Source organism: Cheilinus undulatus, linkage group 4 (assembly GCF_018320785.1).
Source record: "Cheilinus undulatus linkage group 4, ASM1832078v1, whole genome shotgun sequence".
NCBI classification, from domain to species: domain Eukaryota; kingdom Metazoa; phylum Chordata; class Actinopteri; order Labriformes; family Labridae; genus Cheilinus; species Cheilinus undulatus.
The window spans coordinates 2,522,920-2,537,157 of NC_054868.1; the positions used below are offsets into that span (position 1 = coordinate 2,522,920).

At 41.0% G+C, this 14,238-nt stretch overlaps 1 protein-coding gene across 1 annotated transcript in view; it reads left to right on the forward strand.

Annotated features, from left to right (window-relative positions):
• Positions 1-13,496, forward strand: part of LOC121508406 (homeobox protein Meis1-like) — a 63,063-nt gene extending 49,567 nt beyond the window's left edge. Inside the window, exons 10-13 of the mRNA XM_041785245.1 lie at positions 4,141-4,199; positions 8,306-8,395; positions 9,830-9,945; positions 12,860-13,496. Coding sequence (XP_041641179.1) covers positions 4,141-4,199; positions 8,306-8,395; positions 9,830-9,888 — 208 coding nt within the window. The 3' untranslated portion in view covers positions 9,889-9,945; positions 12,860-13,496. The remainder of the gene's footprint in view (positions 1-4,140; positions 4,200-8,305; positions 8,396-9,829; positions 9,946-12,859) is intronic.
• Positions 13,497-14,238: the final 742 nt, after the last annotated feature.

The window sequence follows — 14,238 nt, forward strand, 5'->3', positions numbered from 1 at the left end:
TTTTCAAGGAGGCGGTCCAATTTTTCAATATGGTCATAGCAATCACATGTGGTTTTACGAGTTCACTGGTTGCACACCAGTATGAGGACTCTGAGTCTCTGGTTTTACCGCGTGTCCTAACTGAATTTTAGGGTAAGACACAGATAATAGGAATGAGAACTGAAGAGCCCAGAACAACTTGCAAAGTGGTTAGAGGTCAATTCCAAGGTCAAGGTTCATCAGAGCCAGGACGCACCATCATCGCCAAAATGGACTTAACATAAGACGACTGAGGAAGACTCCACTGTTGAAAGCTAATCATTAAAAACAGACTGGAATTAGCCAACATGCGTACTGACAAGACACAAAGCTTCTGGGAGAATGTCCTCTAGACAGACGAGACAAAACTGGAGCTGTTTGGACGATCCCATCAGCTCCATGCTGACAAAAAGCATCCAAAGAAAAGAGGACCGGAGCTACTGTGGAACATGGGGGTAGTGTGGTCAGTGTACTTTCTGGCAGATCCATTTCCCGGTTGAAGCCAGACTGAAAAAAACGGGAGAAACTCTCATAATTTAATGAAAGTTTTCATGTCAAATCAAGAGCTGATAATAGTTGTGTATAAATCAGCAAATGCATGCTGTAAAAGACCTGCCATATATGGACCTGAATTAAGAATAAAAGATAATAAAAGGTAGTTACATTACAATCCATTAAATTGCCAGTACGTTTACAATTTAAATTATTTATTTATTAAACAGCCACGAACGGCTAAGAACCAAACACTGGAGGAGAGGAAAATAGGAATTAGGTGATAGGGGAAAAACATGGCTCACGCTGCAGTGCTGACCAAACTTCATCAGGTGATGAAGGTTTGTTAGACCAAACCATTACTAGAACGCCCGTGCTGCAGCCTGATGCTTCCACAAACATGAGCTAAAATAGTGAGTATATTTCTTCAGCAGAATCAGATCCGTCGTTGCTGTCCTTTAAAAGTCCTTCTCCCCTCTTTGCCTCACCCTTCCTCCCCCTCCTCCTCCTCTGCCTCCTGCCTGCCTTTTCTTACTCCCTGAAAAGATCGCTGTGGCTTTTGTTTTCCTGAAAAGGAAACGGGGTCGTCCCCCACCTTTTTTTTCCAAACACGTTGAAATGGAACCATCCCTCCTGGGGGTGAAGAGGTGGGGTGAGGAGGTGGGGTGAGGGTGGGGTTGGTTGTAGGGGGACATAAATCAAGTGGGAGACTGCAGAGCTTTCTCTCCGGGGCGGGTCAGGAGGGTCGACGGGCGGTTCAGGAGGCTTTAAGCTGAGGAAGACCAGAGCGCTGCTCTCCACAGAGGGGGGACAGCGGGGGGAGTATGGGGGAGTAAACGGAGGAGCGGGGGAGTGGTGGGGGTCACAGAAGGTGTCAGGTCAGAGGTCACGCATACCAGGATGATGGCTTTCAAGAGTGTACTTAGAGAGGACATGTATGAATGCACCGCTGCTGAGGCCTCCTGATGCCAGCACAGACCTCAGCCTTAGGCTGCAGGCCAGCTGACACCTTTACACTGACTTTACCTGGTTAAGATGAGGTTTTTAATACCTGCATCATGAAAACATAACCATAAATATGCCTCTATCTGTGCTGAGGTGACTGAAACATAAAGTCATTAATAGTTGTGTTTAAATCAGCCATCAGTGATGCTAAAGGAAGCACTCAGAAGAAGTGTGTTTGTGGAAAATCAACATTAAGGGTAAAATATGAACTAAAACTCGACTTGAATAAACTGTTTCACCTGTTTAGCTATTTCTATACTTAACAGCATTTATGTTTTTAGCACGTGCTTAGCTGTTCTAGCAGCTAAATCTACTTTCAGCCAGCAGAAAATCAAAATGAAAGCAAGAACTGTTAAAAATATTGGACAAAACCAGGGTGATGTCGGCCGTTTGGTACTGAAGGGGGCTCTTGAGACCATCTATGGCAGACTCCTATTGACATTGAAAGTTTTATCCTTTAATTGATTTTATGAGTCAGTCAAGGTCAATATCATTTGGCTTTTTAGACCAAAAATAAATAAATAAATAAATTAAAAAACCTCTTTATGATGTCGAAGTGAAAACCGATTCTAACAGTTAGTAAAATGGAGATCACCTGAGTTCAGTGAGTTTGTCTCAGTGATTGTAGGATAAAGACTCCTGTGTCTGGAAGGTCCAGTCACTGGTTCATCAGTATCACTGGCTACCATTACACCATGAAGACAAAAGAATGCTCCAAGCAACTCAGAGAAAAGGTTATTGAAAAGTCTAAGTCAGGGGATGGAGACAGAAACATCTCCAAGGCTCTGAACATCTCCCAGAGTTTAGTTAAATCCATCATGAAGAAATGAAGGAATATGTCACATGTGTAAATCTTTCTAGACCGTCCTCACAAACTGAGTGGGCGTGCAAGAAGGAGACTAGTGAGAGAGTCCACCAAGACACCTATGACTACTCTGAAAGAGGTCCAAGCTTCAGCAGCTGAGATGGAGAGACTCTGCAGACAACAACTGTTGGCCGGGTTCTTCACCAGTCAGAGCTTTATGGGAGAGTGGCAAAGAGAAAGACACTGTTGGAGAAAACTCAGATTCAATCTGGACTAGAGTTCACCAAAAGGACTTTGGGAGACTCCATGGTCAAGAGGAAGAAAGTTCTTTGGTCTGATGAGACCAGAATGGAGCTTTTAGACCATCAGACAAGACACCAATCACTGACATCACCACAAACACACCATCCCCACTGTGGAGCACGGTGGTGGCAGCATCATGCTGGGGAGATGCTTCTCAGCAGCATCAGGCTGTGGGGATGCTTCTCAGCAGCATCATGCTGTGGGGATGCTTCTCAGCAGCATCAGGCTGTGGGGATGCGTCTCAGCAGCATCAGGCTGTGGGGATGCGTCTCAGCAGCATCAGGCTGTGGGGATGCTTCTCAGCGGCATCAGGCTGTGGGGATGCGTCTCAGCAGCATCAGGCTGTGGGGATGCTTCTCAGCAGCATCAGGCTGTGGGGATGCGTCTCAGCAGCATCAGGCTGTGGGGATGCTTCTCAGCAGCATCAGGCTGTGGGGATGCGTCTCAGCAGCATCAGGCTGTGGGGATGCTTCTCAGCAGCATCAGGCTGTGGGGATGCTTCTCAGCAGCATCATGCTGTGGGGATGCTTCTCAGCGGCATCAGGCTGTGGGGATGCTTCTCAGCAGCATCGTGCTGTGGGGATGCTTCTCAGCAGCATCAGGCTGTGGGGATGCTTCTCAGCAGCATCAGGCTGTGGGGATGCGTCTCAGCAGCATCAGGCTGTGGGGATGCTTCTCAGCAGCATCAGGCTGTGGGGATGCTTCTTAGCAGCATCGTGCTATGGGGATGCTTCTCAGCAGCATCAGGCTGTGGGGATGCTTCTCAGCAGCATCGTGCTGTGGGGATGCGTCTCAGCAGCTGGCCCTAGGAGACTCGTTAAGGTGGAGGGTTTACAGACAGTGAGGGGAATGTTCTGGAGCGTCCGAGTCAAAGCCCAGATCTCAGTCTAATGTAGTAAAATGTCAGAGTCTAGATGTTTGAGCCTGACTGAGATCTATCCACACAGACTCAGACAGGCCAAATTATGTTGACCATGATTTATCTATTAAATCAATAAAATGGTAAAAAAAAAATCAGAGGGGGTGAATATTTTTATATTGTCTGTAAATCACTCTAGAAAAAGACAAGGAGGCTACAACCTTTTATATTTCATATTCTTCTTTAAACTCAAAAAAACAACTTGTTTAGAAAAATTCAACCCTCTGTCCAGTGTTTCCATAAAGACATTAAGTTTTCTGAGCCAATATTTTTTGAACAAACATGTTCATTTCTGCAGGACTCTTCATAATAGATTAACTTCCACAGTCATGTTTAAACCGCTGTATTTAATTTATTATAGATACTATTATTCTCTTTACCTGGTTTATAAAATCAGGCAGAAACATTATTCAGAGAAATGAAAGATGCTCTGTGTGCAGAGACGTGTTCTTTCCTGCAGAAAGAGTTTTGCTTCTCTGAGCACGGTGGAAGTTCTCTGAAGCTTTTCAGATAAAACACTGAAATCAAACACTGTCAGACCGCCTCCTCTATGCTGCTGTGTCGTTTCCCTCCTCATCCTCTGTTCATTGTTTTTCAGGTTCATCAATGCGAGACGGCGGATCGTTCAGCCCATGATCGACCAGTCCAACAGAGCAGGTGAGCTTTCATTATTATTTTAGATCTTATCTTGTGCTGTAGTCAGAGGGTTCTTCACCAGTCTGAGCTTTATGGGAGAGTGGCAAAGAGAAAGACTCAGATTAAATCTGGACTAGAGTTCACCAGAAGGCATGTGGGAGACTCCGTGGTCAAGAGGAAGAAAGTTCTTTGGTCTGATGAGACCAGAATGGAGCTTTCGACAATCAGACATCACCACAAACACACCATCCCCACTGTGGAGCACAGTGGTGGCAGCATCATGCCGTGGGGATGCTTCTCAGCAGCCGTCCCTAGAAGGCTCGTGAAGGTGGAGGATAAAATGAATCCTGGAGGACAATCTTTTGCAGTCTGCAGCTGAATCTTTGAACCTTTTTTTGCTTTTAGAGGGGCAGAGTCAAGGCCCAGACCATAATCCAGTAGAGGATTTGTGAAATTAAATTGCAGCGTCCAGATTTGTAAGCCTGACTGAGACCTATCCACACAGACTCAGAGCTGAGACTGCAGACAAAGGTTGTAAATATTTATGCAGTGTCTTATTTTTCATTACATTTTTTTATTTAGTTGACATTACTTTGAAGAAGTCTGTTTTCACTTTGGCATTAAGGAGCATTTTTGGTCTTTCTTGTCAAAAAAGCCAAATTATCTTGACCATGATTCTTTTATACAGATAATTAACATCTGAGGGGATGAATGCTTTTATAGACGCTCTAGTGTGCTTGCTGTTGAACTCAGTGGAATCTGTGTTTTCCCAGTGAAGGAGTTGAATCTACCTGAAGTATTCTGACTGCCACAATGGGATTAAAACCAGCGACTATCCACTGTACCGTCTTTTTTACCGAGGTAAATACTGTACATGTAAACGCTTAAACCGTGCAGTGAGAGCAGCGTCTTGGCCCCTCTCTCCACATCTTCTGCTCTCTTGGCTCCTCGTCGTGTTAAAGCGAACAGAGAGGCTTAAACTCCAGGATTGAATGGCCTCTAAACCCCGGCAGGATTAGCTCCAGACAAAGACGCTAATCGCTTTGACTGACCACTCCATTGAACATTTTAACCTGGGATTAAAACAAATAGGAGCCCGGCTAAAGCGGGGCTAAAGCGGGGCTAAAGCAGCGCTAGCCTTTTGGCCCCTGAGCTTTGTTAGCATTAACCCTGGGCTGACTTCCACACAAAGGCACAGACTCACAGCTGAATGACAGCGATGAGAAACTGTTAAAGCCTGGGAATGGGACTGTGGAGAGAAACTTCCCTCACTTCCCCCAGGAGATGAAACTTTATCAAGATCATTTCCCCACGAGGATGAAAACGTTTTATTTAAAAGTCGCCACATCATTTATTAATGACCTCCAGCCTCTTCTGCCTATCTGCCCTCATAAGACCAAATGCATGATGGGAAAAAGACTGATAGTATATAGTACTTATAGGGAGGGGCCCTTGAGAAGCCTGCAATGAGAAATGTGTTTGTTTTTATTTATTTTTTCTTAGTAATTAGTGTCGTTATTGAATCAAAAGTGACTAAATGAATCAGTAAACGGACTCAAATAAATACATTTTGGGGTTGGGGGGGGGCTGCTCTTCCCTCAGAAATGTCCAAATGGTACAGTCCAGTGCTGCAAAATAATGCAAGTAAATTTAATTTAACCATAGTATAATTATTGCTCATAAATGGGAAAATTATGGTTCAAAAATGCATTAACATGCATATATATTTGTAAAAATGATGCAACATTTGTTGCTTGGCTAGCTGGTGAAGAGGAGCCTTGTGCAGTATTCTTTCTGGGGGCCCAAAATCCCTAGCTACGCCCCTGGGCACTAATGAAAAACAGCTGGAGGAGCATTTTTCAACTAATAAGGTCAATTATCAACAGGTCAGTGTCATGACTGGGTATAACAGGAGGATTTTAGAGAGGCAGAGTGTCTCAGAAGTAAAGATGGGCAGAGGTTCACCAATCTGTGAAAAACTGAGTCTAAAAATTGTGGAACCATTTCAGGAAATGTTCCTTAACATGAATCAGTGAAGACTTTGAATCTCCCACTATCTACAGTCCATAATACCATCAGAAGAGTCAGGGAATCTGGAGAAATCTGAGAGAAACTGCATTAAAAACAGGCATGACTCTGTAGTGAAATCACTGCATGGGCTCAGGAACTTTCCAGAAATCATCGTCTGTCAACACAGTTGGCCGTGGCATCCACCAATGACAGTTAAAGCTGGATCATGGAGAGAAGAAGCCAGATGTGAACAGGATCCAGAAACACCGCCGTCTTCTCTGGACCAAAGATCATTTAACATGGACTGAGGAAACATGGAAAACTGTTCTGTGGTCAGAGGAAAGATGGAAAACTGTTCTGTGGTCAGAGGAAACATGGAAAACTGTTCTGTGGTCAGAGGAGACCACAGATGCCGTGTCCTGTGGACCAAAGAGGAGAGGGAGCATCCAGCTCAGTGATCTTCAACATGTGGCTCTTTTTGGATGATTGTTGCTCTTTCATGTCTTAATTGAAATATTATTCCCCCTAAAAACCTTTATAAAGGGAAACTTTAACCTCAGTAATTATCCTTTGCAAGTCACATTAATCAGTTTGAATCCCCACATTAATGCAGTTGGCTTTAATTTTCAACCATTATTTTTTGTCTGTATATTTCCATTGCCCTTATTTGCAATTTTTTTTGCCAATTTTGGTCCATTTTTGCTGCTTTAAACACAATTTTACAATTTCTTTTGGTCACTTTAATCCCATTTTTGCCTCCAGTTTTTTGCCTCTTGTATCCTGCTTTTTGCTTTTTGCATATCTTTCCCTTTTTTTTTTTTTTTGCCACTTTTTAACCATTTCAGCCAAGTTTAGCCATTAAATGCCACTGTCTTCAGCATTCTTGCCACTCTTTGCTGCTTTTTGACCATTTTTTCCACATTTTTATCCTTTTTAGTCACTTTAACAGCCTTCATTTTGCCATGTTTTTGCTGTTTTTTTGACAGTTTTTCCCACCTGTAACTAATTTTTTTGGAAATTCTCACCAATATTACCATTTTCTGCCCTATTTTGCCACTTTTTCTCCATTTTTCCACTTTCAACCTACTTTTTGCCATTTCATGCCTACTTTGCCCCTTTTTGCCCCTTTCATGCTGCTGTTTGACCATTATTTGACACCTTTAACTTATTTTTATTACCACTTTTATCAGTTTTTGCCACTTATCACCACTTACATTGTGGCTCTTGCCAAGGCATTTTCAACGTTTTTGCGCTTTGGTTGAGCAGGGTTGAGTAACGCTGATCCAGCTTGTTCTCCTGACTCAGGTCTAAAGCCTGGGTCTCTGATGATGGTATGGGGTTGCATTAGTGCCTATGGCGTGGGCAGCTCTAACATCTGGATAGGACCTTGACTATTTCAGCAAGACGATGCTAAACCACATACCAGGAGAAGAGTCCGAGTCCTGAACTGGTCTGCCTGCAGTCCAGACCTTTCACCAACAGGAAACATTTGGAGCATCAGAAAAGGGAAAATCCAGCAGAGAGGACAAGAGTGGGACAACATTCCTCTCCCATCAGCTGGTCTCCTCACTCCTCAGATGTTTACAGACTGTTGTTAAAAGAAGAGGGGATGCTACATGATGGTAAACATGGCTCCGTCCCTACTTTTTTGAGATGTGTTGCTTCCATCAAATTCCAGCTGAGCATCTTAAACTTCTGTTCTTGATATTCTACACAGCGCCCCAACTTTTTTGGAACTGGGGTTGTAAGATTTGTAAAGATTTTATCAGCTACTTTGCACAGAGATGGGTTAAACTTTGTTTTCGTGAACATACTGAGGCTGAAATACTCATCCCCCTCTAAAGTGAAGCTTTAGCCGTTTCTAGAACCACGCAGCAGTCCTGGATGGTTTGCTGACTCTGTCCTGACGCCAGCGCTCAGACAAAGACGGTTAGACGTCTCATTCTGGACCGAAGCGTCCGACAGACTCGCTGTGACACCCTCAGGTCTGAGGAGAAGGGTGGTGGTGTGATAGTCAGCAGCTGTGGGAGCGGTGTGAGTGTGAGAGTGATGTCATCAGTGTGGGACAGCAGGCAGCCAGATAATTAAAGAGAGTAAATCTCCCCCCGTGTCCGCAGTGAGCCAGGCAGGACCTTACGGCCCAGATGGTCAGCCAATGGGAGGCTTCGCCATGGACGGACAGACACACATGGGAATCAGACCACCTGGTAAACACACAGCACACACTAACACTCTGAATCTGACACACTCCTTATGTTGTTGTTGACTGTGAGGATGCTGCTGTTATTTTCCTCACACATTTGAATTTAGACAGTAATTATGACAGGACTGATTTATTTAAACATTTAGAGTAAACACCAGTCCCACCAGGCTCTGTGGATTATTTTAAATATTAACAGATGATGTCATCCTCTAAAACATGTACACATTATATCTTAATATGGACAGAGCACCAGCTGTCTGGAAGTGAAGCCAAAACATTTACAGCTGTGTAAGCTTCACCCCATCCAACCTAAAAGTTTAAAAACACCTAAAGTAAATGTATATTATAGATAGTTGGTCAGTATTGATGTGTTCATTTCTTATTAGTTATTTGATGTATATAAGGGCTCCATGGTGTTTTGTACCCTCAACTTTGCCTGCAAGGCACATCCCACCCTCCAACCGCCTTCCAGTCAGGTTAAGACATGAACTATAACTCTCGTCCAATTACAAATAATATTTTCTATTATTGATATTATCATGTTTACTATGAGTATTATTAGTACTATTATTATTATTTTTTAAATTATATTTATATAACCTTTTTTTCTATTAATATTATAATCACTATTACTATTATTAGTATTATTACTGTTACTATATTTTATAATAGTAATAATAATAATTATTATTATTACTATTATTATTATTACTAATACTACTACTACTATGATTATTATTATTGTAATTATTATTATTGTTATTAGTACCACTAATATTTTTACTATTATCATTATTATTTTTTTTATTATTAAAATTATTATTACTACTAATTCTACTGCTACCATTATTATTATTATTATAACCATTATTATTATTATTATAACCATTATTACATATTAATTTTTTTAGCATAATTATTGTTTTTTGTTGTTATTTTTGTTATTATTGTTATTATTATCATCATTATTTTATTATTGTTATAATTTATTTTTGAAAATTATTATTATTATTATTTTATTTCAATTATCATTATTATTATTAATACTACTACTTGTATTATAATAATAATAATAATTATTATTAATAATAATAATAATGATAATATTAATATTAATAATAATATTAATATTAATATTAATATTAATATTAATATTATAATGTTGATGTCGATGATTATATTATCAGTATTTTTATTGTTATTTTTAAAAATTATTGTTATTGATATTATTATTTTATTGTTATTATTTATTTTTAAAAATTATTATTGTTGTTATTATTATTATTATTATTATTATTAATAATAATAATAATAATAATAATACTATGATGATGATGATGATGATCATTATCATTATTTTTTATCGTTTTTTTTTTAATTATTAGAATTGCTATTACTATTTTGTTAGTGTTGATTTCTGTGTTTGTTTGTCCCACAGGTCCATTAGGTGGCATGGGGATGGGGATGGGTGTGGAGGGACAGTGGCACTACATGTAAACCACCAACATCACCTTCTGCAGGCAGAGGAAACGCCCAACGTCCCAGAACACTATAGTGAGTAACAGGAGGCTGCTTTTTAAAGGGCCAGTTCACCAAAACAGCACATAGTGTCTTCCTAATCCTGCAGGTTTCAGCCAATCATGTGTTCAGTGGATCCTCACCCATATCTCTAAATAAAGACTCCGTTTACAAAATAATTCACCATAAAATAAATAATCCTGCAGACGTCATGGTCACTAGAATCTGCCATCAAACACCTGCAGATTAGGTGGTTTTAAAGACCGTCAGAGAGACGTGAATCCTGCGATGGTGCGACTCCTCCTCACTCATTAAATCCTCTTCTAGGATCTGATTTAAAGGTCAATTAATCCTCTGAGATCCTCTCCACTTGCTGTCTAACGGCCTGATCATTAGAGAGACGCTCTCATCCCTTTATTTGATTACACCCAGTCCAATTAGTCTGTAAGCAGTTTTCATTATTAGGCAGAAGAGGAGGGGTCAGTGAACGCAGCATGGAGGGAGGGGGGATTAGGAGGATGTTAATGTGTGCGGAGGAAGTGTAGAGGAGTTAGGGAGGAGGGGAGCCACTCGTTCTGTCTTTACTCTGAGGGAAACCAAACATCTGTCAGCTGAGATCTGAGGTGGCCGTGCATGATGAGGAAACGGCCGCTCCACTCCACATCCTCACCCCCTTTATACTCGCACCACACATTAACAAGGATTTATATCTGGTTTGGGAATTTGGAAACCAAGTCCTGATCCTTTAGGGAGCCTGAGTCCACAGCTGCTGTAATCTGTTGCTTGGTTATGGAGTCATTATTGCCGCAAAACTCGACATCATCTCAGTTGACTTCCAAGCCCAATAACTCCACCTCAGGTCCTCCTACAGGCTTCATTTATGCTTTTAAAAGTAGAGAAATTATTCTGATATTTATGCTGGATTCACTTTTTGTGATCTTCAACTGGTGGCCCAGGGGCCACATCAGGCCCCCAACAATAACCACTCTTATCAAAGAAACAAATATCTTTATTCATTTATTTGTGTAGTAAAAAGCCTTCTTAAAATTAAAATAAAGTTTGTTAAAAACATAATTAAAATGGATGAAAAATGGCTAAGGTTTGTTAATAATGGCAAAAAATGGTAGAAAAGGTGATGAAATTGGATTTTTAAAGAACATAAATGAGTTAAAAATGGCAAAAATTAGATAAAAGTGGCAAAAAAATAAAAAATAAGTTAAAGTGGCAAAAACAGGCACAAAAAGTGGTTAAAGAGGACTAAAAATGGGCTGAAATGGCTTAAAAGGGCAAACAATTGGTGGAAATTAGTTGAAATGGGATGAAAAAAACTGACAAACATGGGTTAACTGTGGTAAAATCAGCATAAAGGGGTGTAAAAAGTGGTTGATAGAGGCAATAATGGGTCAACAGAGGCAACGGTAGGCATACGGGTAAAAATGATGTTTAGAAGTGGCAAAAACAGGCAGAAAAATAGCATTAAGCGTTAAAAAGGGATGAAATGGGGTTTAAGAGGCAAAAATGTGGTTAACAGGTGATGAAAATGGGTTTTAAATGGCAAATATGTGCTAAAATTTATGTTAAAGAGTGATGAAAATGGGTTTAAGAGGCAAAAATGTGCTAAAATTTATGTTAAAAAGTGATGAAAATTGGCAAAAATTGATGCTCATAGGTGATGAAAATGGGTTTTAAATGGCGAATATGCTCAAATTGGAAAAAAAATTGGTGTTAAAAAGTGATGAAAATGGTTTTTAAGAGGCAAAAATGTGCTAAAATCAGAAACAATTATGTTAAAAAGTGATGAAATGGGTTATAAGAGGTGAAAATGTGCTAAAATTTGGAAAAAATGATGTTAAAAAGTGATAAAATTGGGTTCACATTTGGTGAAATTGTTGTCAGGTGGCAACAGTGTAATTTAAAAATTATTCTTAGTCTTTTAAGGCACCTGGTGACCCCCTCTCAGTGTGTCGCAACCCCCAATGGTGTCCCAACCCCAAGGTTGAGAACCACTGTTCTGGAGAACAGCACGGCAACAACAGGCAGAGTTAGCGTGATTGGTCCATCCTCTGTCTGTTTCCAAGCATGCAGAATCAACCTGAGAGAGGTGTTCTGACCCTGGGTCATATTGTTTCTGTTCTACTGCACATGTGCAGCTCTGTGTCCTCCCCTGCAGTGTTGGGTGTGTGGGTGTGTCTAGGTGATTAGCTGCTGATGCAGGTGGCTGTAGTTGATTGGGCCATTGAAGAGGAAGGTACTGCTGCTGATTGGATCTGACCACTCCCCCAGCTGCTGCAGTCTGCTCTCCCCTTCACCAGCCACTTCCAAAGAAGCCGGCAGCTCTGTGACCTGAAACTCTGGTCTATTAGACCATTTTCAGAGTTTAGTATTTAGACTTAGAAGTTAGCTTTGGTAACTCAGTGCTCAGATCGCGATTGTTAAATTGTAAATTTGTGAATGTTAGTGTTAAAGCTCTTGGCAGCAGTGAGTAACTTTCTGTGTTAATTTGTTTGTTACTCATTTCCATCCAGTTAAACTGCTGCTTAACTTTGCTTTACTTCTACCTGGCTTCCTTGGGAGTGGGATGAGTGGGGCCACACACTGCTATGTCCAGGTTCCCCTAGACTGTGACGTAACAGAGAAGAGCTAGAGAGCTGAGCAAGCATCGATGAATATGAGAGCAGCACAAGCAGAGAAAATCTAAGAACAAGGAGGAAGTTTAGAGCGCAAATGTTGGGAAAGTTTGAGGACAAATCTGAGACTAAAACCAGCAAGGCATGCTCTCACAGCCTTAAAATGAGCTCTGGAGCTCTGCAGCAACAATGACTTCTATTTAACAGCTCCATGCATGAAAAAGTCCCCATTAGAACATGACAATAATGTAGAGAATCCTCCTGGCCCATGGCTATTGTATGGAGATTAGCGTCTGACTTCATATCTTCTGTTCCCTCCTCAGGACTGCAGACGTCCTCTTCAGGTGTGGAGCTGGACCCTCCTCCACCTCTCTGGACTTTACCTGGCCTGATCCGGACACACCTGACCACCTTGGTCTCAGCTCTGTGACTAAAAACAGACCCGCTGAAGCACAAAAACCAAACAAAGGATTAATACGTGACGAGGCTCAGGGAGGACGTTTCTGATTTTTAAAAGCAGAGCTCATCTATGGACATTTTTCACAATACAGACGCTCTGAAATCAGACCAGCAGTGGTGGCAGAGCTCTGAGGACTCTGAAGATTCTCTGAGGACTCTGTGGACTCTCTGTGTACTCTGAGGACTTTCTGTGGACTCTGAAGATTCTCTGAGGACTCTGTGGACTCTCTGTGGGTTCAGAGGACTCTCTGAGGACTCTGGACTCTCTGAGGACTCTCTGAGGACTCTGAGGACTCTCTAGGGACTCTGAGGACTCTGAGGACTCTGGACTCTCTGAGGAGAGAGACAAGACAATGAAAGCTCTCTCCTGCCTTTTGGAAAATAAACGGTTTTTAAGGAAAAGACTTTCACTTTTCACACTGTGTGTGTTTGTCTTTTTCATAGACTTTTATTGTCCTCCAGCCTAAAAACCTTTGAGTTATAAATAAAAAGAAAATCTGATCCCTGATTCAGTCACATGTTTTTATTATTTATCTGAGAGTCTAAATTTCACATAAAAACTGCAGAAGAAAGAGGGTTGACTCACACATCCTGCAGGTTCACTTATCCATTCTAGGTCATTTTTAGTTTCCTCTTTCTCAATTTCAGAGGAAAATTTGAGACTTTAACTCAACTACTGATGTAGAACAGATGAGGTAAGTCTTTAGTTTGTAGATTTTAAAAACCTCCTTGAACTAGGTTAGCTTCCAGAATGCTCTAGTCCAGTGATACTCAACCTGTGGCTCTTTTATGTCTTAATCTGAAATATTATTCCCCAGAAAACCTTGAAAAGAAAACGCTGGCCTCAGAAATTATCCATTGCAAGTCACATTAATCAGTTTGTTTCCCACTCTTACACAGTAAGCTTTAATTGTCAGACTCAACTGTCAACCTTTATTTATTGTCTGTATATTTCCATTGGCCTTATTTGCATTTTTTTTGCTACTTTTATTAAATTTTTAACCGCTTTTAGCCCATTTTGACACCTCTGTTAGTCACTTCTTGCCCATTCTTGACACTTTTATCCTGCTTTTTGCAATTTTTCTTTTTTGCCACTTCCCCCTATTTAAGCTGTCTTTTGCAATAAAATGCCACTTTTTACCCATTTCCCCACCTTTTTGCAGATTTTTGCCCATTCCAGTCACTTTTCACTCATTTTTTGCCCAGTAGTTGCCACTTTTCACCAACTATTGCCACCAGTAGC